The following is a 21,831-nucleotide window of genomic DNA, read 5'->3' as shown; positions in this document are numbered from 1 at the left end:
CTGCAGATGCGAGGGTTGCAGTAGGCAACAATGGCACTGTTGGTGGGTAGGTTCACAAGGATTTCTGCGTCGCTTTGGCAATTATTAGTGTGGCACACAGGCTCCGAGCCACGACGGCTCTACGGTTCTGCGATAGAGGGTGGCGGCACGACCTTGTCCTGGCATGGTGCTTGTATGTAAGACCCGGCAACGAGCGCCAATGCTCAAGGAGAAAATCTTGCCTGCCTAGCCGGATGCGCAAGGGGACTCATCAGAACACGCACGGAAGGGCGCAAGGACCACACACAAGACTGCTGCGTAATCCTGGTAGCAGACTGAAGTTGGGAGAGTGATTTTGTCTCCCATCCCCAAAACAGCACATGCTGTGCGGTGCAGTACATGTAATATCACGACGACCGCAGCATGCCACCAGTGGCCGCATGACGGGAATACGCCGATGCCATGAGAGTTTGCACAAAGGTCTTCGCGCGCGCGAACTCAACATCGTACGTACACTTGTACTACGTAGTAGCTCGAAAAGCGCCGCACGTGGCCCGCGGTGGCCATCGCGACGCCACAAAGTCCCCGATACGATGCGAGATAGTATGACGGCATGAGCAGCTTGCCTTACAAGCCACCATTGTGCCACGACTAGAGCAAGGCCCGGCGCGATAATTCCGGGTCCCCGGTTCTCGCGTTGATGTGACCTTGCGCTGTGCTCAACGGCAAACTCGTCATTATCAGCCAAACGAGTCTAGAACGAACCTATGTGGGCATGCTCACGGCGGCGACGGCTGTACAACGCTCGATGCGTTGAGATGACCTCCCATGTGGCCAATGCGAGCTCGGGTCAGCCAGGCACAACACATGGTGGCTGGGCTGTCGTGCCTCTCTGGCTGCCTGGCTCCGACTGCCAACTGAGCGAGCTCGACCAACTGGGCGAGCTCGATGTCCCTTGGACAGAGAGGGTCATGCCACGCTCCGTGCGGCCAGTTCCTGCTCTGCTGCGCATCGCCCAGGCGGGGGCCGAACATGGTTCGAGAAGTGCATGCTGCATGCTGCTGGTGTCGCTGCCCATCAGCAGCGCCGCACGGCATGACACGGCACGGCACGCACGCCATCATATAGCATGGGGGCCGGGAGGTCCTAGGTGCTACTGCGAGCGTGGCATACCGTGCGGGTGTCGTCTCGCAGGATCCTTCTGGATTCCGGGCCCCCCGTGTAACAGGCAGCTGTAGTTGGGGGCGCCGGCGTGAGCGAGCTGGGCTGCCTCCGCCTGTTTGCTAGTCGCGGCGGGCCGTTGTGGTCGGCGAGGAACGGCGAGGGACATGCTTGTGATCCGTGGGACAAGGCGTTGCCAGCCCCCTCTGCGCCGGCTGGCGGCTTGCACGGGACTGTGCCCATAGCTGGCACCGTCATGGTCGCGCTTGAAGTGTCGCCTAAAGCAGCGATGCGCCATTGGTAGGGATTCGCGGGCTCACGAGAATTCGATATCGTGCAGGCTGCTCGTGAGTGGGAAGAGGTTTGTTTGGATTGAGAATCTTGCGGTCAAGGGTTTCTCGTCGCGAATTGGGGTACGCGAGCGCTTAGTCATCAATTGACATTCGTTGTTTACTTTCGCCGCATAGCAACCAATGAGGCAAACCCGTGTGACGACCATTCACATCCGAAAACCCGCGACATTCTAACGGCAGAGCTCTATCAACATCTCGACCATTTCGCTTCGAGGCAGAGCACGCGGCATCTCGGACTTCACCCTGTCCGTTCGGCTGCGATCGCGCTCGCCATCATGGTCGACACCGAGAACCTTCGCACAGCGTCGCTGTACATCAACAACCAGCTCCTCTCCCGCGGCCTGCTACGCGACGGGCAAACTGTCGACTTTGCGAATGTAGGAAACGGCGGCGAGGAGTCGGCGGCAGCGCGCGCTCGCATCATAAGCATAGTCAACGACCTGATTCTCAGGCGTGACGTAAGGCGGCCCCGATGTCCTGGCTGCGACGACGAGAGTTGACACAGGTCTAGCGCGATGCCGAGCATCGCGAATCGCTCTCGATGGCAATGCGCAACTTGCGCGCCGAGAACCTCAAGCACACGGCCGACATCACACGGCTCACCGAGAGGAACACCGAGGAGAAGCGCAAGGCCGACATTGCAGCCGCGTCCGAGGCAGCGCTGAAGACGCAGCTCAAGTCGGCAGAGTCCAACGTGCGCGGGCTGAAGGAGGAGCTCTCACGGACAAAGTCTCTGGTTGCCCAAGCGAGAACAGCTTGCACGACAGAAGTACGGCGGCGCGATCGCCAGATCGACACCCTCAAGAAGCAGCTCACTGAGGCGGGCCGGTCGCGAGGCACGAGAGCCAACCCGGCGATCACAACAATCACCGTCACAGGCGAGGTCGGGCGGGAGAAGGGCTCCGCAGCAGGCTCTAGCAGCGTGGCAGCCGACGATTACGATTTACGAAGCGAGACGAACGCGTTCCTGGCGAGCCTCGCACAGAACCTGAGCGAGGAAAACGAGACGATCCTGAACATGATGCAACGAGCAATGAAACAGCTACGCGAAATGAGCGGATACCAAGGCGAAGATGAAAGGCGCGATGCGCAGGTCATCAGACGATCAAACTGCGAAGAGCTAGATGCAGAGCTGGACGCTGTAGTGGAGCACATGCGCAACATCCTCACGAATCCTTCATTCGTCCCGATCGAGGAAGTCGTAGTGCGGGAGGAAGAGATTGCGCGCCTCAAGTCAGGCTGGGTCAAGATGGAGACACGCTGGAAGGAGGCCGTTCATTTGATCGACAGCTGGAGGAGGAAAATGGCGGCGAGCGGCAAACCATTGTGTGATGAGGAGCTGCAGATGAGTCTGCGCCTTAGTCCGGTCCGCGGAAACGATGCGGAGGAGACCAAACAGGCCTTCGGAACGAACCTTGAAGCAGTCGCCGAAGAGGACGAGGAGCCTGTCGCGTCGCTGCACTCTCCCTGCCCGCCAGGCCGCGAAGACTTGGACCTAGCCCCCGAGTCCAGCTTTGACGCCAACGAGGAGAGTGGCGACGATGTTGAGCATGAAGACGACGGCGCGCCCGCAGACTATGTCGTTGCAAACGATGAGGAGGAGGAGGCGGAGGAGAGCAACGACGCGCTGTTGCACAACCGCCCTCTCTCGCCGGACTCTCCGCCCATGCCGGAGCCGCCGCGACTGAGCCCCCTGAAGAACTCTGCTTCGGCGGGGAATAGGGGATCCTCCCAAGAGGCTCGCGTTCGCTCCAGGCCAGGGGACTGTACCACCATTGTCGAGGAGAAGACGAAGGAGGTCGAGGCCGAGGCCAGGTCGATGCGGTCTATGCCCGTCCGGCTAAAGGGCCTGACGGCGCAGATGCGTGCCGCGTCGATCACTTCGCAAAAGTCGTCTGCTGGGTTGAGATCCTCTTCACGGTCATCCCTCGACGATGCGCTGCTGCTAAATACAGATGAGAAAGAGGCCGAGGCGACACAGAGGTCTAAGAGGGGAGAGCCATCGCCAACGGAAAGACCCAAGCAAGAGGCTCCCCCGCGCGAGACGCAAGCAGAAAAGGCGCCCAGCACGAAGCGCGTCGCCGCGGCAGCAAAGCCTGATGCCCACAGCACCCCGAAGCGCACGGCAGCGGCGTCGAAGCCCTCTCTGCCGCGGCACGTAAACCTTGCTCCTGCTCCTCCTCCCCCGCAGCAGCAGAGCCCCTTGACCATGTCGACCATCGCCGCCAAGCTTGCCGCCTCGGAGAAGGAGGCTGACGCCGCGCGCGTGCGGGCCAAACTGCGTGCTGCCAGGGGCACGGGGCCGAGCGCCGCCGCCCGCGGGGGCGTCAAGCGGCCTGCCTTTACGGCGGGCGAGGAGGCGGCAGCAGCGAAGGAAGACGCAGAGCCGGCGACGGCGCCGGCGCCGACGTCCGCCGAGGACGTTGACCCCGTCAAGCATGATGTCGCACAGCCGCAGCAGGAGCAGCAGTCGCGGGACCAAGCCAAGCCGGAGAAGAGGAAGCGCGAGAGGCGCCCGAGCAGCAAGGCGACGTCGCGAAGGAGGAGCACGCTGAGTCCCTGGGAGCTGGAGACGTTGATGGCGGGAACGGCGCAGTGAGGGGGCAGCAAATCTGGAGGGCGATGGGTTTGGGTAGGATGCAAGACCTATTTCGAGCGGTATATATGGGCATTGGTATGGCGTTGGGCTCACTCACGATGTGCTTGGTGCCCCCAGGGTGACTCTACAGGCGTGTTCCGCCTTATGAATTGGAGCACTTTACTTTTGTCCGATGACTCATTTGTCATTTTACAACGAATGTAGATTGATTGTGTTACATTCACAGCTGTCAAAAAGGTGTACGCGGCATTGTAGACATTTTTTGCCTGGATATACCTGCCGCGGTCTAGGGTGGTGTGTGTGGGTGATGAAACGAGGGGGAGGGATCCTACTGTATCGTTGTGCCTAGTCAAAAAGAACAAACAAGGAGAAAGATAAAACCCCCCTCCCATGGGCCGATGCGCCGAGAGCTACAACAATCCGACAGGGTAGTAGTCCGTCTCGAGAAGTCCGCCACTTGTATTAGCTTAACTGAACATAGTTTCCTGGAGAGGAGGTAGGTTAGTGCCGTGGACGAAGAAAAAAAGGTTGGCGCGTCAAAGTCCATGGTCAGGGAGTGTGAGGTTGGACGAACCAGGGAATTGGCCTTCCTTGCCCTGCAACCGGCCGGTCCACCACTCGTTCTCATTTTGTGTTCTTGATACAATCTCGATAACGTCGCCTGCCCGGAAGCTGAGGTCGCCCTCCGCCTGCGCCGAGTAATCGTACAGCGCGGTGACCATCTCCGCGGCGGGCGCGGCCATGAGGGCCTTGGGCTTGGGCTTAGGAGGCGGGGGCTTGGCCTTGGCGGCGGCGATTGCTGATAGCCCTGGGCTAGAGGGCTTGACCGCCCCGGTCGAGTACGGGGGAGGCGGGTTCTGCTCGTTGCCGTCGGTGGACTGCCGCGAGTACGCGCTCGCTTTGGAGTTGGACGTCGCGTTGGGGCCGGCCGTGAGCAGGCCGGGCTGCTTGCCGCCCTCGAGGGCGGGACGGGGAGTGTATTTCGGTGGCCGTGGCCGGCCGGTCGTCTTGAAGCGGCAGATGGACAGCGCCTCGGCCTGCTCCTGAATGTCGCCGCGCTTCTCGTGGAAGGCCTCCTCAATCTCGCGCGTCAGGTCAAAGTAGCCAATGTCGCAGCGCTGCATGCGCTCGTGCAAGGTGTAGAAGATGTTGAGCTGCATGTAGTAAAAGGACTGGAAGAGGGGCTGGATGAACTCGCGTTCGAGGGTGAAGAGCTTGGGCAGCTCGTCCTTGAGGAGGTCGTTGAAGTACTCAAAGTCCTGTGTGGCCTGCTCGACGTCGCCCTCGGCCTTCCACAGGGCCTTTTCGTCCTTGGGGGTGCGCTCCTTCTTGTCCTGTAGCTTCTTGAGGGCGGCGCGGTGGCGGTCGTAGTCGAGCTTTTTGTGCTCGCGCTTGAGGGCCGTCTTGCGGATGACCTTGATGACGTCGAGCAGCTCGTTGGCCGGCCGGATGACCCGGGACTCGATCATATCCAGCTCGGGCGCGAGCGTCTCCTGCAGCTCCTTGACGACGGCCTCGTACTCCTCGCAGGCGTTGATGCCCTCGGGGTTACCCTCGATCCTCATCGAGTCCGGGTCCGACATGCGGCCCGAGATTGGCTTGTAAATCTCCGTCATGGCCTGACTGAACTCGATCTGGTGGTTGAGCATGCCGTTGATGGCTTCAAAGTATTTTTTGGACTCATCGTGGAGCTTCTTGGTCTCCGTCTCGAGCTCTTGGAAACGGCGCTCGGCGTCGATGTAGACGGCGTCCTTGGTCTGCTCGCCGATGTTGAACTTTTGCTTGAATTGCTGCGGTGCCTGCGGGAGGGAAGAAAAAAAACGGGTAGGTTAGCGACGCTGTTGCATTGATTGAATTGTCTTGTCTTGGTCCCTTTGTCTTGTATTGCCCCGGCGGAGCGAGGATGACGATGGTCGGAGGGGCTGGACAAGCTCGGGGTGAGGGGCACTATGGCGACGGCAACGTACCCGGGTCAGGGTCTTCTGAAAGCCCTTGAAGCTCATGTTGAGGATGATGCGGCGGCGGCACGATCGGGAGGGGAGCGGCGAGCGAGGGAGAGAGAGGGCGCAAAGGTCGGGCAGTGACGAGGAGCCACGGCGCGCCTTGAGGGAGTTGTGGTGGTTGCTGAGTGTTTGCGGAATCAGCCGACGACAAAGCTTCGTCAGAGCGGCGACGTTTGGCCACAAAGTCGGGCCATGCCTGCAATGGTGACGACTTGGGCCGTGGCTGTGTCTGCGCTAGGCTCTGTGGCGCATTGCTGGGGGGTCGCTCCAGCTGTTCCCGGGCGCCGGGCTCGGGCGATCATGAACAACTATGTGCCATCATCCTTTCACCTCAGGGCGGCCGGAAGTGGAGCATGCCCAGGCTTTCCAGGCTGCCCTGGGGCGCGGGGGCCGGGGAGGGGCGGCAGCGGCAGCCCGGCCGCTGATGAAGGGCTCCAGGGCTGGGCTGTCGTCACTGGAGGTGCGTCACGACCTAGGTAGGTACTAACATACGCATAGGTACTTCGTAGGTGGCCTCCGTCGCTGGGGAAGCCCGCCCGGCAGTGCGAGATCTGCGCGCGTCAGCGACCACTGACCAGCAACCGCCTCACCTGTGACCCTGAGCGCGCGCAAGTAGGAACTTGGTGGTAGGAGAACGCTGCATTTGTTTGGGTATTGAGTTGGGCCATGCAGCGCAAACGGCTGGCAAAGCTGCTCCTCGTTATGTCACGGCTGGCATGCCAGTTTGGGTTACGTGAACGGTTCACGATGAACCAGCGGAGCGCCGCTCAACGGCCGCTGAACGAACGGGATGGACGTACCAAAGGCACAGAAGGTTTGCAGCTATCGTGGATGATTTGGCTGGTAGCAAGCGTGGCATGGCAGGCACGCAGGTTCCCCGTGCCACGGCCGTGCCACTGTGCAGAATGGTGCCGCCGAAGACGTGAGTGAAAGCACTCGCAATTTGGTCTGTCTGGATGATGCGATACACACGTATGCACAGGGGCCAGCCATGGAGTCTTCAAGCAATGCGCGCACTGGTGCATTAGTAGACATGCGAAGCACCTACTGAAGCGCGCTCTTGACGTCCACCGAGAGATCGCGTCCGAGCCTGCCAGTTCCCTGCTGCCTGCTACGTATCGCCCCGCTAAACAGCGACCCGAACCCGTCGCCCGGCCCCGACAGACAGCGTCCACTCCAGCGGTCAGCTGTGGGTCGGGACGCCCAGAACACAAAAGCCCGCATCTCACCTATTCTCCTCCCTGCTGCCCCGGCGGCGGCGGGGAAGCTGTGCCGGCCATCTCCAACCAATCAGAACCCCCAGGACGGTGCTTATCACCGAGTGGCCGAGCCGAATCAACGCCCTGTGTCAATGACAAATTTCCACCGCATTTCGGTCGGCCTCAAATAAACTCGCCCCCGGCCTCGACTCCGCCCGTGCACCCTCCGCTTTCATCACCACAGCCATCACAGCGGTAGCCATGGCCAGCCTTGCATCCAGCGCGCTGAGGAGGTCGGCTCGCTCGGTGAGCTGCCCGGCCTCTGCCGCACCTTTGCGATGCGCCGCCCTCTCCCGCGCTGCCCTGGTGGCGACGGGCAGGAGGGGGGCGGCCTCGCGTCGCGGCTACGTCTCCGAGTCCAGAACCGACAAGGCCAAGGTCGAGACGGCCATCAAGCTCGACAAGAAGGACTTTGCCGACATTCCCCCGCCTCAGATGGGCGTGCCGGTTGACGGCCAAGTGAGCCCCATGGCCGGTATGTCGCGCCGCACGCTCGCACCTCAACCGCCTCAGATACTGACCCATCTCGTGCCAGAGGTCCTCAAGCAGGCCGCCGTCATGGAAGAGGGCCAGCGGCCCATCTACCTCGACATGCAATCCACAACGCCCGTTGATCCGCGCGTTCTCGACGCCATGATGCCGTTCTATGTCGGCATTTACGGCAACCCCCACTCTCGGACGCACGCCTACGGATGGGAGAGTGAGAAGGCGGTTGAGGAGGCTCGTGAGCACGTAGCCAAGCTCATCGGCGCGGACCCCAAGGAGATCATCTTCACCAGCGGCGCCACCGAAAGCAACAACATGAGCATCAAGGGCGTCGCCCGCTTTTTTGGCCGCTCCGGCAAGAAGAAGCACGTCATCACCACGCAGACTGAGCACAAGTGCGTATTGGATAGCTGCCGGCATCTGCAGGATGAGGGCTTTGAGGTCACGTATCTCCCGGTGCAGAACAACGGTTTGATCCGGATGGAGGACCTCGAGGCCGCCATCCGTCCTGAGACGGCCCTGGTCAGCATCATGGCCGTCAACAACGAGATTGGCGTCATCCAGCCCATCGAGCAGATTGGCAAGCTGTGCCGCGAGAAGAAGGTCTTTTTTCACACCGACGCCGCCCAGGCCGTGGGCAAGATCCCCCTTGACGTCAACGACATGAACATCGACCTCATGTCCATTTCCTCGCACAAAATCTACGGCCCCAAGGGCATCGGGGCCTGCTTTGTTCGGAGACGTCCCAGGGTCCGTCTGGACCCCATCATCACAGGTGGTGGCCAGGAGCGAGGTCTGCGGAGCGGCACCCTGGCCCCGCCTCTGGTGGCGGGTTTCGGCGAAGCCTGCCGTATCGCTAGTGAAGAGATGGCGGTAAGTAACCTCGGTGATTTTGATGATGCAGCGTTTTGCGAACCCATTCTCTTTTCTTGCGGATGATTTGCTCTACACATGCATGGCTTTCTGAATGGCCCGTGACAAGGCCGTTCATGTTGATCGCAGCTCCTGTCTGATTTTAAGTCCCCTTGTGCGCTTGGCTTTTGTTCAGTCTCACGATCGTGGCCCAGATACTGACACCGCGTTACAGTATGACTCGAAGCGCATCAAGACATTGTCGGATCGCCTGCTGCAGGGCCTTCTCTCGTTGGAACACACGAGCCAGAACGGCGACGGCAACGCCTTCTACCCTGGCTGCGTCAACGTGTCGTTCGCGTACGTCGAGGGTGAGTCGCTGCTGATGGCGCTCAAGGACATTGCGCTGTCCTCTGGCAGCGCTTGCACATCGGCCTCGCTAGAGCCCAGCTACGTTCTGCGGGCGCTGGGCAACAGCGACGAGAGTGCCCACAGCAGCATCCGGTTCGGCATCGGCCGGTTCACGACGGAGGCAGAGATCGACTACGTGCTCAAGGCCGTGCAGGAGCGCGTCAACTTTTTGCGGGACCTGAGCCCGCTTTGGGAGCTCGTGCAGGAGGGCATTGACCTGAACACGATCCAGTGGAGCCAGCATTAGGCCACTGGAGATGGGGATTTGGGACGGCGGAGGAACAGGACCCGGCCGAGAAGGGAGTGCCGGCATGAGCCACGCGGTTTGTACAACAGAGAAATATGTACACTACGATACCTCTTCGCGGATACACAGGGCAGAACGGTATGGCATGCCGGGGGGGTTGCGCAATGCAACGGAGTTTTTGTCTATCATGGTGCCGTGAAGTATCGGATCGTGAAGTATCGTTGCGGATATGGAGGGCCAAGTATACGTGGCCCGATGACCAATAACGGCTTCTACAGACCTAGCTTGCTGCTTCTTCAGTCAATTTGGCCTTGGACCCTTCCTATGCATGCCCCCGCATGCTCATGGCGGCCCTTTGCAACTCGCGAATGCTCTCCCCATGTGTGTGGATGTAGGGCGCTTGCCGCTGTGCGGGTGACTGCCATGGACATATCGATTCTGGCCCTGGGCCGTTTGGCGCCGGCATCGCGCCAAAAGGGTGTCGCCGTTCCGGCACATGGCGTGCTGTGCACCAACAAGCGGGCGCTGGGGTTCATGTTGGTCTTGGTGGTGGTGATGTAAGTTAGTGGTTGGTTGGCGTGGAGCAGTCGATCTGCTCTGACGTCACAGCCCTGGCGCATAGCGGGCCTCCGTCCCTGCCACGAGATGCATCCAGAGGCTTCACGGGCGACAATGACATCACCGATGCCCATCGACATGGCTTTGGCTTCGGCTTTTGGCGCGGGAAACGCCATCGCGATTGCCCTTTCCGTGATGCTATGGCGCGTCTACGGTCCACGCGTCCAAGTCTCGCCTGCCGCATTTCCGGCTTGGTGGATGATATAAGGCATCCTACCCTCCACCGACCTTGTTCAGTTTCTTTTGCTTCTCTTCTTCACCACCACCACCACCACCACCACTTGACCAGAGGCAGCTTAGAACGATTCCAGAATCCTTGTTACATTCCTCAACCACCACACAACAGAAAGAAAGAAAAACCCAAGATCCAGCAGCAATGGCCGACGACAAGAACCAGGCTCCCTCGACGCTGCAGTCGTACGTCGACTCGGCCACGGGTGCCGTCCAGAGCGCCATCGGCAGCCTGACGGGCAACACGGGCGACAAGGCCAAGGGCGAGGTGCGCAAGGACCACGCCCAGGCCGAGCACGACGCTTCCCAGGCCGCCCTCAAGGTGCCAGGCGGCACCGTCTCCAGCTCAGGCGGCGTCAGCAAGGATGACCCCAACCGCACCCAGGGCTCATGGAACCAGACGGTGGGGTCTGCCAAGGAGGCAGTTGGCGGACTCATCGGCAACGAGGTATGTCTTTCTCACTCACTGCTGCATGTGACTGCGCGTACCTTGTTGTGTCGGCATACGACCGGCGAGCCATTTCCCCTCTTCTCTTCCAGGCCTCATGCTAACGTGACCCGCGTGTGTTTTCTGCAGTCTCTCAAAAACTCTGGCCGCCAGCAAAATCTCGAGGGTCAGCAGCAGGAGGCCAAGGGTCAGCTCAGCGACCTCGGCTCCGGCATGGCCAACCGCGCCCAGGGTACCCTTGGCGGCGCCGTTGCCGGCCTAACCGGTGACAAGGCCGGCCAGGAGCACTACGATCAGATGCGCGCAGACGGCAAGGCACAGCAGCGTGGCGTGGAGCACGACCTGCAGAAGAAGGCCGAGGCGGAGCGCAAGGAGTAGACCGCGCCTTGGACCGAGCAAGACGGAAACACGTCTATGGATGAGAGTGCCGACCCGATACCCTAGGAAATTACGCTTATGATGCATGTACTAGTTCAATATTCTAATAGCTGTTCACGTTGCTACCTTGTCTTACGTGTTTCCTTCTTGCTAGATGCCGACTGGTAGCACTCTGCCTCAAGTGTTGCCGTATTCGGCGAGTCTTGACTCGCGTCTTTACGTATAGGTTCATAGACCTGTCATATTTACAGCAATTAATCCTGAAGAATCACCAAGACCATGAGTGGGACACGTGGTAGCGCATTGACTTATTCATCGATATATGTATATGTGTAATCGGCAGCAGACACCTCTCACATCAGCGGAAACGAAAAGAGGCAAACCCCTAGGGTCGCCGAGTGTAACAATTATCCATCAGCAAATAATAGTAAGGAGCCCCCTGGGCCTCGCAAGTCCTCCACTCCGAGACGCACTAGCCAGCGGAATCTATATAAACGGTCAGATTGAGAAGCCCGTCACATGTTGGGGGTCCCGACGCACCCATGTCATGAACCGCGCGCGCTGCCCTTGAGAAAGAAAGACAACGGCTAGCCCTCTAAGCGCTGCCGGTGACGACGTTGCCGACGGTGCCGGTGGCCTGCTTCATCATGTTGGTGATGAGGTCGGCGGCCTTGGAGGGGTCGGTGAGCAGGGAGGGCCCGGCGTTGAGGACAATGTCGCCAGCAGCGAAGCCAGCGGCGAGGGCCTGCTGGACAACGTTGACGAGGGGGTTGTTGGCGCCGCCGGGGATCATGCCGGCGAGGGGCAGGCCGCCGAAGTTGGTCTCACGCTTGTCGGTAGCGGCGGTGATGGGCTCGGCCGCGGGGGCGGCGAAGGCGACCGAGGCGGAGGCGGCCATGATGGCGGAGACGATGGCGAAGACCTTCATTTTGGGATAGGTGATGTTTGTGTGTGTTTGTGTGTGTGTGTGTGTTTGTGTGTGTGTGTGTGTTTGTGTGTGTGTGTGTGTGTAGAGTTTACTGGTGGTATATAAAAACGAGAGTATTACGTCTTGTGTAAGAAGTGGTTGGCAAAGAGCGAAGGGAAATATGGAAGAAGAGATGTGAACGAAAGAGTGTTGCTGATGACGACTAAGAGGGAGAGAGAAGGGGAGGGGGGGATTTGTATTTAATACCAACTGGACGAGCGTATCGACAGCCAAGGAGATTTGTTCCTCGCCGACAAAGTCCTCGGAACGCGAGACCGAGCACATGGCACGCACGCGGACACACAAGACGACCGCTCGCGCTCGCGCTCGCACGCTCGCCGGCATGTTGGTCCATTACTAACCACTGCGTTTCCTATCTGTCAACCAGTCACTCACCTTGGTTCAGCTGGGCTCGTTCGATGCCCAACAAGGTTTGCGCGCGAGCGCGCGCCTAGGCCGAGATGCTAAGAAAAAAGGATCGGCCCAGATGAACACAGCCCTGTCGGAACCTGACACAAACGACGAGGAGGCTCGAGCGGGCTAGGGAACTAGCTATTAGTGGTGGGGGAGGAGGATGTGGTGGTGGTGATGGGATATGTCTGGTGGTGCCTTGCGCAAGGGGACGGGACAGGGACCAACCCCACAAGGAAGAAAGGTATGGGCCGTGGAGTTGCGGTGGTATCAGGGTGAGTATGTGTGTAGGTGGGTAGGTACGTAGCACGGAAAGGAGTTCTTTAGCACGGTGTTTGTACGTATGAGAATGGGTGGAGGAGTTGAAGAAAGGGGCGGGGGGAGAGGGGGGAGCGGGCTCGGGTCAGGGCCGAGCGGGACCGCCATCGGAGTGTGTCTCGTTTGTTCATCAGTTGACGGCGGATCAGAGTGAAAGGATGGACGGACGGACTGGACGGGAATGCCGGTGGCATCTCGTGGGCCGCGATGATGATGAAGCTGGGCATCGTCTATCGGGGTTCTTTCCGAGTATAGCTATTCCTTGCGGACGGGCGATGTGACGTCGAGCGCATATACTATGAGCATGGGCTCGCAGCAGCCCAGCACCTCTCTCTCTCCGCATGTTCATCACATTGCCTTGAACAAAGGGTAGTATCCCGGTCTGCCATTTCTTGAGCCTCTTCTCGGCGAACGCCATGCGTGTGAGCCTCTGTTTCGCGGCGGCGACAGGGTCAGGTCGGGTAAGTATGTACGACGGAATAACTTAGTACGTAAATTATTAGGCAGGCCCTTCGAAAGGGGGGGGGGGGGGGGGGCCCTGGCGCCAAGCGACACAAGCGACACAAGCGACACGCTGGGATCACACACGCAGACAGACAGACAGACAGACAAACGGACGCTTAGGGAGGGTGGCATCCGCTCGTGCCAGGCTGGCTGGCAGGCGACGAGCTGAGATGTCCGGCCGGGCTGGGCTGGGCTGGGCTGGGCTGGCGTTGCAACGCTGTCATCTCGTCGCCAAGTCGCGCCAGGGACCGGTAGCAAGGGGGGGAGGGGGAGGCGCGAGCGATGGACCTGAGGCGGGTGGATTTTCGACAACGATTCACCCGAACGCCGGTAGTCATAGTAGTAAGTACAGTGGGTTATAGTAGTTGTTGTCGACTCTGTGCGTGCGCGTGCGTGTGTCTGGGCTCAAGTGTAAGTGCCCGGTGGGGTCGGAGGTTCGAGCACGGGCTGGAGAGCCGAAGGAGCCATTCATTCATTAAGCAATCAATTGATTAATTAATGCCGGCCGGGATATGCCTGTCTGCCTGCTTGCCTACCTGCCTGCGCTATGTCTCTCTGTCTCTCTATCTCTGCAGCAAGAAGCACATGCATGCAGTACATACAATGCAATGCCTTTGTCACCGCCGCGGGCCCTCGACGGAACGGGCGGGTTGTTTCGTTTCTCCGAACGCTGCGACCGACAAGAACCCGTCCGTGGGTGGCCGGCGTTTCAGCGAGTTCGTATCTGCAGGGCCAAGGTGAACTGGGGGGGGGGGGGGTTACCATCACCATTATCACCGTCGTCATGTTGTTCCAGGGACGAGGGCAGTAAAGTATACTAGCACCAGCAGCAGCAACAGCATGAAGGCGACGGCGGCGGCAGCGTCAAACCACCAAAATAAAGTTTGGTTCACGCGACCTGCCATTTAAATTCCAGGGCCGCGCCGCCTCAAACCTTCTGCTACCGTTCGTTCGTACGCACCATGTACCCCCGGGCCCCCTTGTTTCAGGGCGGGCGGGCGAGCGGCGGTCACATCGCGAGCCCAACCCGATCGGGGCGGGACACGGGCCTCCGAGAGTGGGTCCCCCGGCCTGACCGTTTGTCGCGAACCACCGCTCCGGGACGCCGAGCATTGTTGAAGACACACACGCGTTTTTTTCTCTACCATCACTATCACCATCACCACCACCACCACGACGCCATGTGTTAACCCCCCCCCCCCCCTTCTTCAACGTTTCGTCCCGCCCCTGTTCCTGACTAACCCGCAAGCTTAGGCGAAGAGTATCATCAAGGCTAGTGTAGTGGGTAGCCGACAAAACCTCATGCATGATGGACGTGGGTAGTGTAGGGGCGGCGGCAGGCAGGCAGGCCCGTCTCTGCAGCTGAACGAGATAACGCCTGTCGACGCTAGCACGCCTGAAGCGGCACGGTCAACAAGTCACCGTGATCCCGGCAGGGCTGAAGGGAAAGGAAAAGACGAGGAATAGGAATAGGAGGAGGAGGAGGAGGAGCGTTGTGCAAGTTCTGAGACCCCCCCCTTCCTCGCCCCCCCCCGGATCAAGTTGCCGAAGCGAAGAAGAAGCGTCGATGCTATTGTCCTTCCCAACCCCTGGCTAGTGTGCTAGACAAAGCGGTGGTGCTACGCCAGGGCATCCGAGTCTGACAAGAAGCCTCCCGCGACCATGGTAGTATATAACTGCCCCGTCCGTCGGGGGTATCCCTCGATGGGAGATGTCTGCTCCACTAGTTCATTAACAACAAGAGTCTTTCGTTCGTCTTCACTTGATCTTCTTCTGTAGCAAGACCATTTTTACGTTCGCTCCTGGTCCCGGCGACTCGAGTATCAACAACATCTTGTCCCACTACACTCGCTTTTCTCGACAGCTGTTTCCCCCTCCCCTGGTTACGTTCCAGTTTCTTCCCACACAACAACAGTAACAACAAGATGCGCTACGCACTCATTGCCTCCGCCCTCGTGGCCAGCGCCCAGGCCCACGGTCTCATCCGCTGGGTGTACGGCGCCAACGGCGTCAAGATGCCCGGCCTGACTGGTAGGTTCTATTCCCCCCCTCTGGCCATTGCGAAGACGTGGAGAGCAAGAGGGCAGATGGATATGTGTATATATATATATATATATATATATATATATATATGTTCGTATACAAGTATAAATTGCAAAGTGGCTAATTGTCAATCATCATCGGCACACAGTCATCGACGGCACCCCGCGCAACTGCGCCGTCAACGCCTGCGGCTCGCAGGCCGACACGGGCATCATCCGCGACCAGGACATCAACGCCAACAAGGCCGGCGCGCTCGGCAAGACGCAGGGCCACGGCAGCGTCGACGCCGAGACCAACGTCGCCGTCTGGTGCGGCAACAAGCCCGCCCACGCCGCCCCGGCCAACAAGGGCGCCGAGGACTCGGTCGGCGTCGAGGACGCCCTCGGCGCCTTTGCGCCCCCCCAGCAGCAGAAGAAGGAGAAGAGGAGCAAGGCTCGCCGCCAGAGCATGCTGGACAGCCTGCTCGGCGGCGCGTCCAACCTCCCCATCATCGGCATCACCGGCATCGGCGCCACCAAGGACATGAGCGGCATGCCCAAGACGGAGAACATTATCAGCGCGACGGCCGCCAAGGGCAAGGGCGAGGGCCAGTGCAACCTTCCCACGTGCGGCAAGGACGGCATCATCGAGGTCGGCTGGTTCCAGGTATGTCCCCTCTTCTCCCCCTCTTTTCTTTCCTCTTCTCTCTCCGCCCTCGTTCCTCGCGCCAGCACGTGTCAATCTGTGCTACTACACCGCACAACAACCCGATGAGAACAAGCACCATCTCTAACGCTCGTTCCTCTTCTTCCCTCTGCAGGTCAACCAGGACGGTGCCGGCCCCCTCACGGGCGCCGTCGACTGCACGTCGGGCGGCAAGGACCCCAAGGCCTTCAAGACGGCCCAGGTGGTGCAGAACGCGCCGGGCTCTGGCATCTCGGGCCTCTCCGTCGCCACCCTCGTCGAGTACCAGGTCAAGGTCAAGATGCCCGCCGAGTGCAAGAAGTGCACCGGCAAGCTCGGCGGCGCCGACAACGTCTGCGTCGTCCGCGTCCGCAACAACGCCCTCGCTGGCCCCTTTGGCGGCTCCGGCGCCTTCACCTGCAACATGGAGGGTGGCGCCAAGAAGCGCTCCGTCGTCTTTGAGGCGTAGATGAAGGATGCAAAGAGGAGTTGGTGGACAACACACACGAAATGTGAGAAGGATGGAACGGACGACGTGCATGCGAGGGGGCATTCGAGATGTTTGGTAATCCTAGGTGTAGGCTGACTATGTGGGGAGGATATGTGCCGCTAGACGGTGTATAAAGACCCTCGTCACGACTCGTACTCTTTTATAATGTTTTTTATACATTCATATTCGTTTCGACGTCGTTCATTGACACGGGGCAAATGGTCTTGCTGGACCGGTCTCAGGTCAGAACGATCGGAGAAGGAGCGAATCTTCAAAGTCACGCCTCTCAAGGTAACGAACAATGCAGCCCCGCGCTGGGGATCATGGTGTGCGGGACCGGTTTTACTATTCTCGGGAGGGCATCGAATTGTTCCGAAGATAGATCTCGGCCATCTGAGGCCTGTGGAGTGTCTTGACAATGCTTGGCTTGTCACACACACACACACACACACACACACACACACACACACAAGTCGCATAAAGGTCGTGGTGATCTCTTAGAAAGTCAGCCAACAGCATGGCTTGTGTATTCAATTCATCGACGTCTTTGGAATTAGAACGCGTCGTCTATGGATAATAATAAAAAAAGTCAAATTTGTTTGTTCCCATGCCGCCATGCCAAACGCCATATAAAAGCCCAAGTCGTCTCATTCCGCTGAGCACACGACGCACTCGAGACGGTCGAGTCAGTCAAGTCACACTCTCTTCTCTCTCGGCTTCAACCCTGGTCCCCATACACGCCCATCTTATGCGGACCACAAAAAAGTCTACAGCTGGCCAAAGATGGACGTCATCAGGATCTTGGTGACGCGGTAGGGGTCGGCGTTGGAGGCGGGGCGGCGGTCCTCGAAGTAACCGTAGCCCTTGGCAGCGGTCTCGCGGGGAATGCGGATCGAGGCGCCGCGGTTGGCGACGCCGTAGGTGAACTGCTCGATGGAGCCCGTCTCGTGGCGGCCCGTCAGGCGCTGGTCGTTGTCCTCGCCGTACTCCTTGATGCACTCGATGTGGTGGGGCTCGAGCTTCTTGAGGGCCTCCTCGATGTGCTTCATGCCGCCCTCGGCGCGCATCTCCTTGGTGGAGAAGTTGGAGTGCAGGCCCTGGCCGTTCCAGTCGCCACGGATGGGCTTGGGGTGCCACGAGACCTTGACGCCAAAGTCCTCGGCGACGCGGGCCAGGAAAAATCGGGAAATCCACAGCTGGTCACCCACTGCGTCGTCGGCGTCAGCAAACATGTCTTACGTGCAGGTGATGATGATGATGGGCTGTGGGGGGCCCTCGAAGGTAACGTACTCTGGATGCCCTGGCAGGGGCCGACCTGGAACTCCCACTGGCCGGGCATGACCTCAGCGTTGGTGCCAGAGATGTTGACACCGGCGTACAGGCAGGCCTTGTAGTGCGACTCTACGACGTCACGGAGGACGACCTTGCCGCTACCGACACCGCAGTAGTAGGGGCCCTGACTTTGTGGGGTGTTAGCGGGGTCCAACTACTCCCATTCATTTGCAGCGAACAAAACGTGCGAGGGGGGGCGGGGGGCAACACGTACGGAGCAGGGAAGCCACCCGCGGGCCAGCCGAACGGCCGGTCATCGTGGTCGAGGAAAGTGTACTCCTGCTCGAGGCCGAACCACGGCTCGTGGTCGGCGTAGGCCTCCATGACCTTGACGCAGTCATGGCGGAAGTTGGTCTTGTTGGGGACGCCGTCGGCGGACCAGCACTCGGCGAGGACGATGATGTTGGGCGAGCCGCGGAAGGGGTCTGGGTAGACGGCGGCGGGGCGCAGGTAGACGTCCGAGTTCTCGCCGGGGGCCTGGGCGGTGGAGGAGCCGTCAAAGTTCCAAACGGGAAGATCCTCGGGCTTGTACTCCTTCTCGGGGAGGGTCTGTAGCCGGCGGCACGCCGTGTCAGCGCAACCATGATCACGAGAGGGCGGGTTGTGCAACGTCAGGGCGCGAGCAAATGAAGTCATCGTGGTCGGGTGGGGCTGTGCGCGCTCCCGCGATTGGCCCAAGGCCACGGGCGCGCCGTTGCCCCATGCGGGGTGCCACTTTTGGCCAAGCGTGCGCCCCAGCACCACGCCGCCAAGGAGACTCAGCCAGCTGTGGCGACACCCACAGGCGGCGCATGCCGTGAGTGGCCGCTGGAAGAGCCCCGAGGCGCAGCGGCCGTGGTCGCTGGGAGCAGCCCGTCCGCCCGGCATGTCGCCCCCAAGAGTCCGGTGACACTGGCGCGCCACCCCGGCCAAAGCCAGCGCGGGTCACACCAGCGACGGAACAAATCGGGGAGATCGGTGTCCATCGTCGTCGGCTTGCGGCTCCGTGCGCCCGGCTGGCTTTATTCGATGCGATGCGATGCGATGACGATGCAGGATTGCGGGCGATCAAATCAGGAGGCCACTCACCCTGGATTTTGAGCGAGTCTCGCCGACAGCATCGACCCAGACGTACTCGGCCATGATCTTGCCCTTCTGGTCAAGCTGCATGTACTTGTTGACCTGTGCGAGCCGGTCAGTGATTGTTGCGTTGTCTGGTCGTCTTTCTTCGGGAGGGACAATCGTACGGTTTCCGTCCGGGAGGAGAGGATCTCGCGAGAAGCCTGCGCACAACTCTGGTTAGCACATGCTCCGTCGTTTTTTGGGCCGTCGTGTCGCTGCACGCAGGGTCCCAGTCCGTCCATCGCGGGCGCGGTGGGTGGTGAACCGCTGCGCGCGTAAAGCGGTGGTGGTGGGGGCGGGCAGGGCGGCCGCCCACTGGCACCGCGGGGGGCAGAGGACGCAGCAGCAGGGCATGTGACTGTGTCAGTGGCAACGCACCATGGTTGTGATGTCTCGTGCGCGGACGCAACAATGCAAAATAGAAACGGAGAGCGGAGAGGAGGAAGAGAGGAGGAGAGGGTCGTCGAGATGCGACAGCTGGGTATCAACGTAAAGAGCTGGGAAACGCAAGTGTGGAGGACGTTATCAGCAGAATCGAGTCCCAGGGGCGGCGAGGGTTTTATGTTGTCGAGCCAGCGATGAGCCGTATCGCAGGCGACGCCGTCCTGCCGTGCACCCATTCAATCATCCATCCCAGCCCAGCCCAGCCCAGCCCACTCATCCACCCACACGCCCACACCCTCCTCCACAACCCACACGCCGCCGCCCCAGACATGGCATGGTACTTGGGACGAGGTATAGATAAGGAGAGACAGGGGGGTGAGCCTTGCTGGTTCCGGTCCTGGGCCGTGACTGGGTGCGTGTCCGCTGTAGACCCCTCGTCATTGGCCGTCCCCAGGGCTTGTCACCGCTGTGTGACCCACCTTGGCCACGCCTCGGCGACGAGACAAGGCGCCAAGTACCATCCTTGGTGTACCCTCCAAGCCTTTTGCACTGCGCCTTTCAGTGCTGATTGCGGCGGTCCTCGGCGACGGCGAGCGAGTGAGCGAATGAGCCCGGTCGGCCGGCTGACCGTTGGCGCTGGGCTTTTTTTTCTTTCTCTTGTGTCGCGCTGCCGTGACAGTGACAGACAGTACCTGGAGCCCAAGTATCGCCACTACCCGCCAGCCACTTGCGCCAACAATAGCACAGCACAACGCGCACACACAGGGGCAGGGCCGGGCCTGCCAGGGCAGCGGCAGCGGCAGCCGCCAGCAGGGCACAAACGCACACCTGAGATGGAACGCAGTCAGCGCAAACAGCAAGCACAGTGCGGCGCCGGACGGGTGGTCTGCGGCCGACTAAGAATTCCCTCGGGGAGGGACAGCGCGTTCCATCATGCCCCCAGATTCGGCTTCAGGGCCCGGCTCGAGGTACGCATTGAAAGGCGGGACGGCGGGTGGAGGGAGAAGGAGGCGGCGACCAGTCGACCGATTGCGATTACTGTACGGTGCGCTCTCGTCGGTTCAGCCTGTTGTCGTGTTATTAGTATGACTTACGATATGACTGAACGATTGTGCCTGCTGTGGGTGAAGGTTGGGTTCCCCCGAGGAAGGAAAAGGCCCTGGCGAGGGGCAGGAGCCACACACGCCCCTCCTTGTGCCCCGGGTTTCCTTCTGATGCCACTCGCCTGTGCAATATACCTGTCCCCGGAGTGGTACCTGCCACTGCCGCCGCTGCTGCTACTGTCGCTTGCTGCCCGGGTACTGGGTACCAGGCACCACCGGAGCATGCACGCTCGTTCCCTGCCGTGTCGGACCCGGCCTCAATGGAGGGCTCCATTGCTGGCCCGGCAGCGACTCCATCAGCGACTGCATCGAGTGACTCTCGGCGTGCGCGTTCTCGCCGTCCACGGGTAGCCACGGCTGGTCGGTGACGGCGGCGGCGACGGCGGCGGAACGGGGGACCTGGACTGGACGGGCTCGACTCCCGGCGAGCTGAAGCAGCCCCATCACGGAGCGATGGAATATTCTGCGTCTGATCCGCGTGGTGGCACTGCGTCGCGACGGGAGAGGGCGTCGCGTGGGGTGTGCGGCGTGGGCTGCTTGTATGCAGGTTCGGGTAGTATAGACTACGTACGTGTATTGCTCCGGCCGGACGCGAGAGCATCCCTGGGGCGACACGGACGTCACTCCGCCGGACTGTACGCAGCAGTTATGTGGTACAAGAACGTAATGGCTGGGAGCTAGGCGCAGGCTGCGCCGCTTCAGGGCGTGTCTGGCTGCCGGGACGGCGGACGACGTCGCTTCAGGGCAGGTCAGATCAGGGCAGGCAAGAGGACGCATGCAGGCGCCGACTGGCATTTCGCTGTGAGAGCGGAATTGGCGGGGCTGCCATGCGACACACGCCCTCCCGATGTGATTTGATGGTGGGGTTCCCTGCCAGTCTGTCTGCGTTCCTGCTGCCCTGTGATACCTTACTTTGACCACCAACCAACTGCCATCTACCTGCCTGTGCGACCCGGCACCGGCGGCGGCATCGTGATGTGTGTGTTGTTGGTACCTATCATAGCGTTTTACCCTCCCGTGCTTGCAGGAGCATCAACAGCCAAACAGCGGCTCCGCCTGGTTAGCAAGCCCGTTCCGTTTCAGTTGGATGGGCGCGGCGTTGCGCGTGCCCTGAGGGACGGAACTGACGACATCCCTGGGCCCGGCAGAATCCTGTTTTGCCCGCCCAACGGTCGCCATCCTGATCCTGTGCTCCTGTGGCAGCGTCTGCTGGCTCTCCTGCCGTACGCGCTGTCCCGACACAAGGCTGCTGGTGTACGCCCACGTTTGTACAAATTGCCTGGGTAGGTGCACCTACATGACGTTCATAGTGCTACTATCACGCCGTTTCGAAGGCACGTACTGCCCTGCCCTGTCTGTCTCGCATCGCGCCCAGCATACTCGAAAGTGCGACGCGTGGTGTGCAGTACTGGACACGAGGTACATGCTACAGTTCCAAATTGTCCCCGTGTCCCGCCTCTCGTGTTCGAGCCACCGCCCTGAGGCTTGTG

At 60.4% G+C, this 21,831-nt stretch overlaps 8 protein-coding genes across 12 annotated transcripts; 4 read left to right on the top strand and 4 right to left on the bottom strand.

The window, feature by feature from the left end:
* Nucleotides 1-630: 630 nt before the first annotated feature.
* On the bottom strand, nt 631-1,103 carry JDV02_002268 (uncharacterized protein; the record flags this gene model as incomplete). Its single annotated transcript, XM_047983277.1, has 2 exons — nt 631-709; nt 763-1,103. The coding sequence occupies 2 exons, from the start codon at nt 1,101-1,103 to the stop codon at nt 631-633; spliced, it is 420 nt and encodes a 139-aa protein (XP_047839247.1).
* A 535-nt stretch (nt 1,104-1,638) lies between these two features.
* JDV02_002267 (uncharacterized protein) lies at nt 1,639-4,374 on the top strand. Of its 2 annotated transcripts, XM_047983275.1 has the most exons (2): nt 1,639-1,951; nt 2,005-4,374. In XM_047983275.1, the coding sequence occupies exons 1-2, from the start codon at nt 1,769-1,771 to the stop codon at nt 4,090-4,092; spliced, it is 2,271 nt and encodes a 756-aa protein (XP_047839245.1). In that variant the 5' UTR covers nt 1,639-1,768; the 3' UTR covers nt 4,093-4,374. The 2 variants fall into 2 exon arrangements, with proteins under 2 accessions (XP_047839245.1, XP_047839246.1); XM_047983276.1 differs by having other exon boundaries at nt 1,639-4,374.
* Nucleotides 4,235-7,068, bottom strand: hob1 (BAR adaptor protein Hob1). Of its 3 annotated transcripts, XM_047983272.1 has the most exons (4): nt 6,584-7,068; nt 6,060-6,535; nt 4,667-5,891; nt 4,235-4,577 (listed from the first exon to the last, which is right to left on the bottom strand). In XM_047983272.1, the coding sequence occupies exons 2-4, from the start codon at nt 6,093-6,095 to the stop codon at nt 4,555-4,557; spliced, it is 1,284 nt and encodes a 427-aa protein (XP_047839242.1). In that variant the 5' UTR covers nt 6,096-6,535; nt 6,584-7,068; the 3' UTR covers nt 4,235-4,554. The 3 variants fall into 3 exon arrangements, with proteins under 3 accessions (XP_047839242.1, XP_047839243.1, XP_047839244.1); XM_047983273.1 differs by having other exon boundaries at nt 4,235-5,891; XM_047983274.1 differs by having other exon boundaries at nt 4,235-6,535; nt 6,588-7,068.
* A 459-nt stretch (nt 7,069-7,527) lies between these two features.
* Nucleotides 7,528-9,667, top strand: NFS1 (Cysteine desulfurase). Of its 2 annotated transcripts, none has more exons than XM_047983270.1 (2): nt 7,528-7,829; nt 7,890-9,667. In XM_047983270.1, the coding sequence occupies exons 1-2, from the start codon at nt 7,556-7,558 to the stop codon at nt 8,777-8,779; spliced, it is 1,164 nt and encodes a 387-aa protein (XP_047839240.1). In that variant the 5' UTR covers nt 7,528-7,555; the 3' UTR covers nt 8,780-9,667. The 2 variants fall into 2 exon arrangements, with proteins under 2 accessions (XP_047839240.1, XP_047839241.1); XM_047983271.1 differs by having other exon boundaries at nt 7,528-8,713; nt 8,928-9,667.
* Nucleotides 9,668-10,018: 351 nt separating this feature from the next.
* JDV02_002264 (uncharacterized protein) lies at nt 10,019-11,303 on the top strand. The gene is made up of 2 exons (XM_047983269.1): nt 10,019-10,647; nt 10,777-11,303. Exons 1-2 carry the CDS (start codon nt 10,345-10,347, stop codon nt 11,023-11,025), a joined length of 552 nt encoding a protein of 183 aa, XP_047839239.1. The 5' UTR covers nt 10,019-10,344; the 3' UTR covers nt 11,026-11,303.
* A 317-nt stretch (nt 11,304-11,620) lies between these two features.
* Nucleotides 11,621-11,953, bottom strand: JDV02_002263 (uncharacterized protein; the record flags this gene model as incomplete). Its single annotated transcript, XM_047983268.1, has 1 exon — nt 11,621-11,953. One exon carries the CDS (start codon nt 11,951-11,953, stop codon nt 11,621-11,623), a length of 333 nt encoding a protein of 110 aa, XP_047839238.1.
* Nucleotides 11,954-14,745: 2,792 nt separating this feature from the next.
* On the top strand, nt 14,746-16,912 carry JDV02_002262 (uncharacterized protein). The gene is made up of 3 exons (XM_047983267.1): nt 14,746-15,256; nt 15,417-15,913; nt 16,068-16,912. Exons 1-3 carry the CDS (start codon nt 15,151-15,153, stop codon nt 16,398-16,400), a joined length of 936 nt encoding a protein of 311 aa, XP_047839237.1. The 5' UTR covers nt 14,746-15,150; the 3' UTR covers nt 16,401-16,912.
* Nucleotides 16,913-16,941: 29 nt separating this feature from the next.
* On the bottom strand, nt 16,942-19,511 carry GLN1 (Glutamine synthetase). The gene is made up of 6 exons (XM_047983266.1): nt 19,233-19,511; nt 18,980-19,015; nt 18,822-18,914; nt 17,968-18,302; nt 17,712-17,881; nt 16,942-17,628 (listed from the first exon to the last, which is right to left on the bottom strand). Exons 1-6 carry the CDS (start codon nt 19,233-19,235, stop codon nt 17,189-17,191), a joined length of 1,077 nt encoding a protein of 358 aa, XP_047839236.1. The 5' UTR covers nt 19,236-19,511; the 3' UTR covers nt 16,942-17,188.
* Nucleotides 19,512-21,831: the final 2,320 nt, after the last annotated feature.

This window comes from Purpureocillium takamizusanense, chromosome 2, assembly GCF_022605165.1.
Source record: "Purpureocillium takamizusanense chromosome 2, complete sequence".
In the NCBI taxonomy this organism is placed as follows: domain Eukaryota; kingdom Fungi; phylum Ascomycota; class Sordariomycetes; order Hypocreales; family Ophiocordycipitaceae; genus Purpureocillium; species Purpureocillium takamizusanense.
Note: the sequence above shows the minus strand (reverse complement) of the source record. Positions and strands in the feature narration are given on the sequence as shown.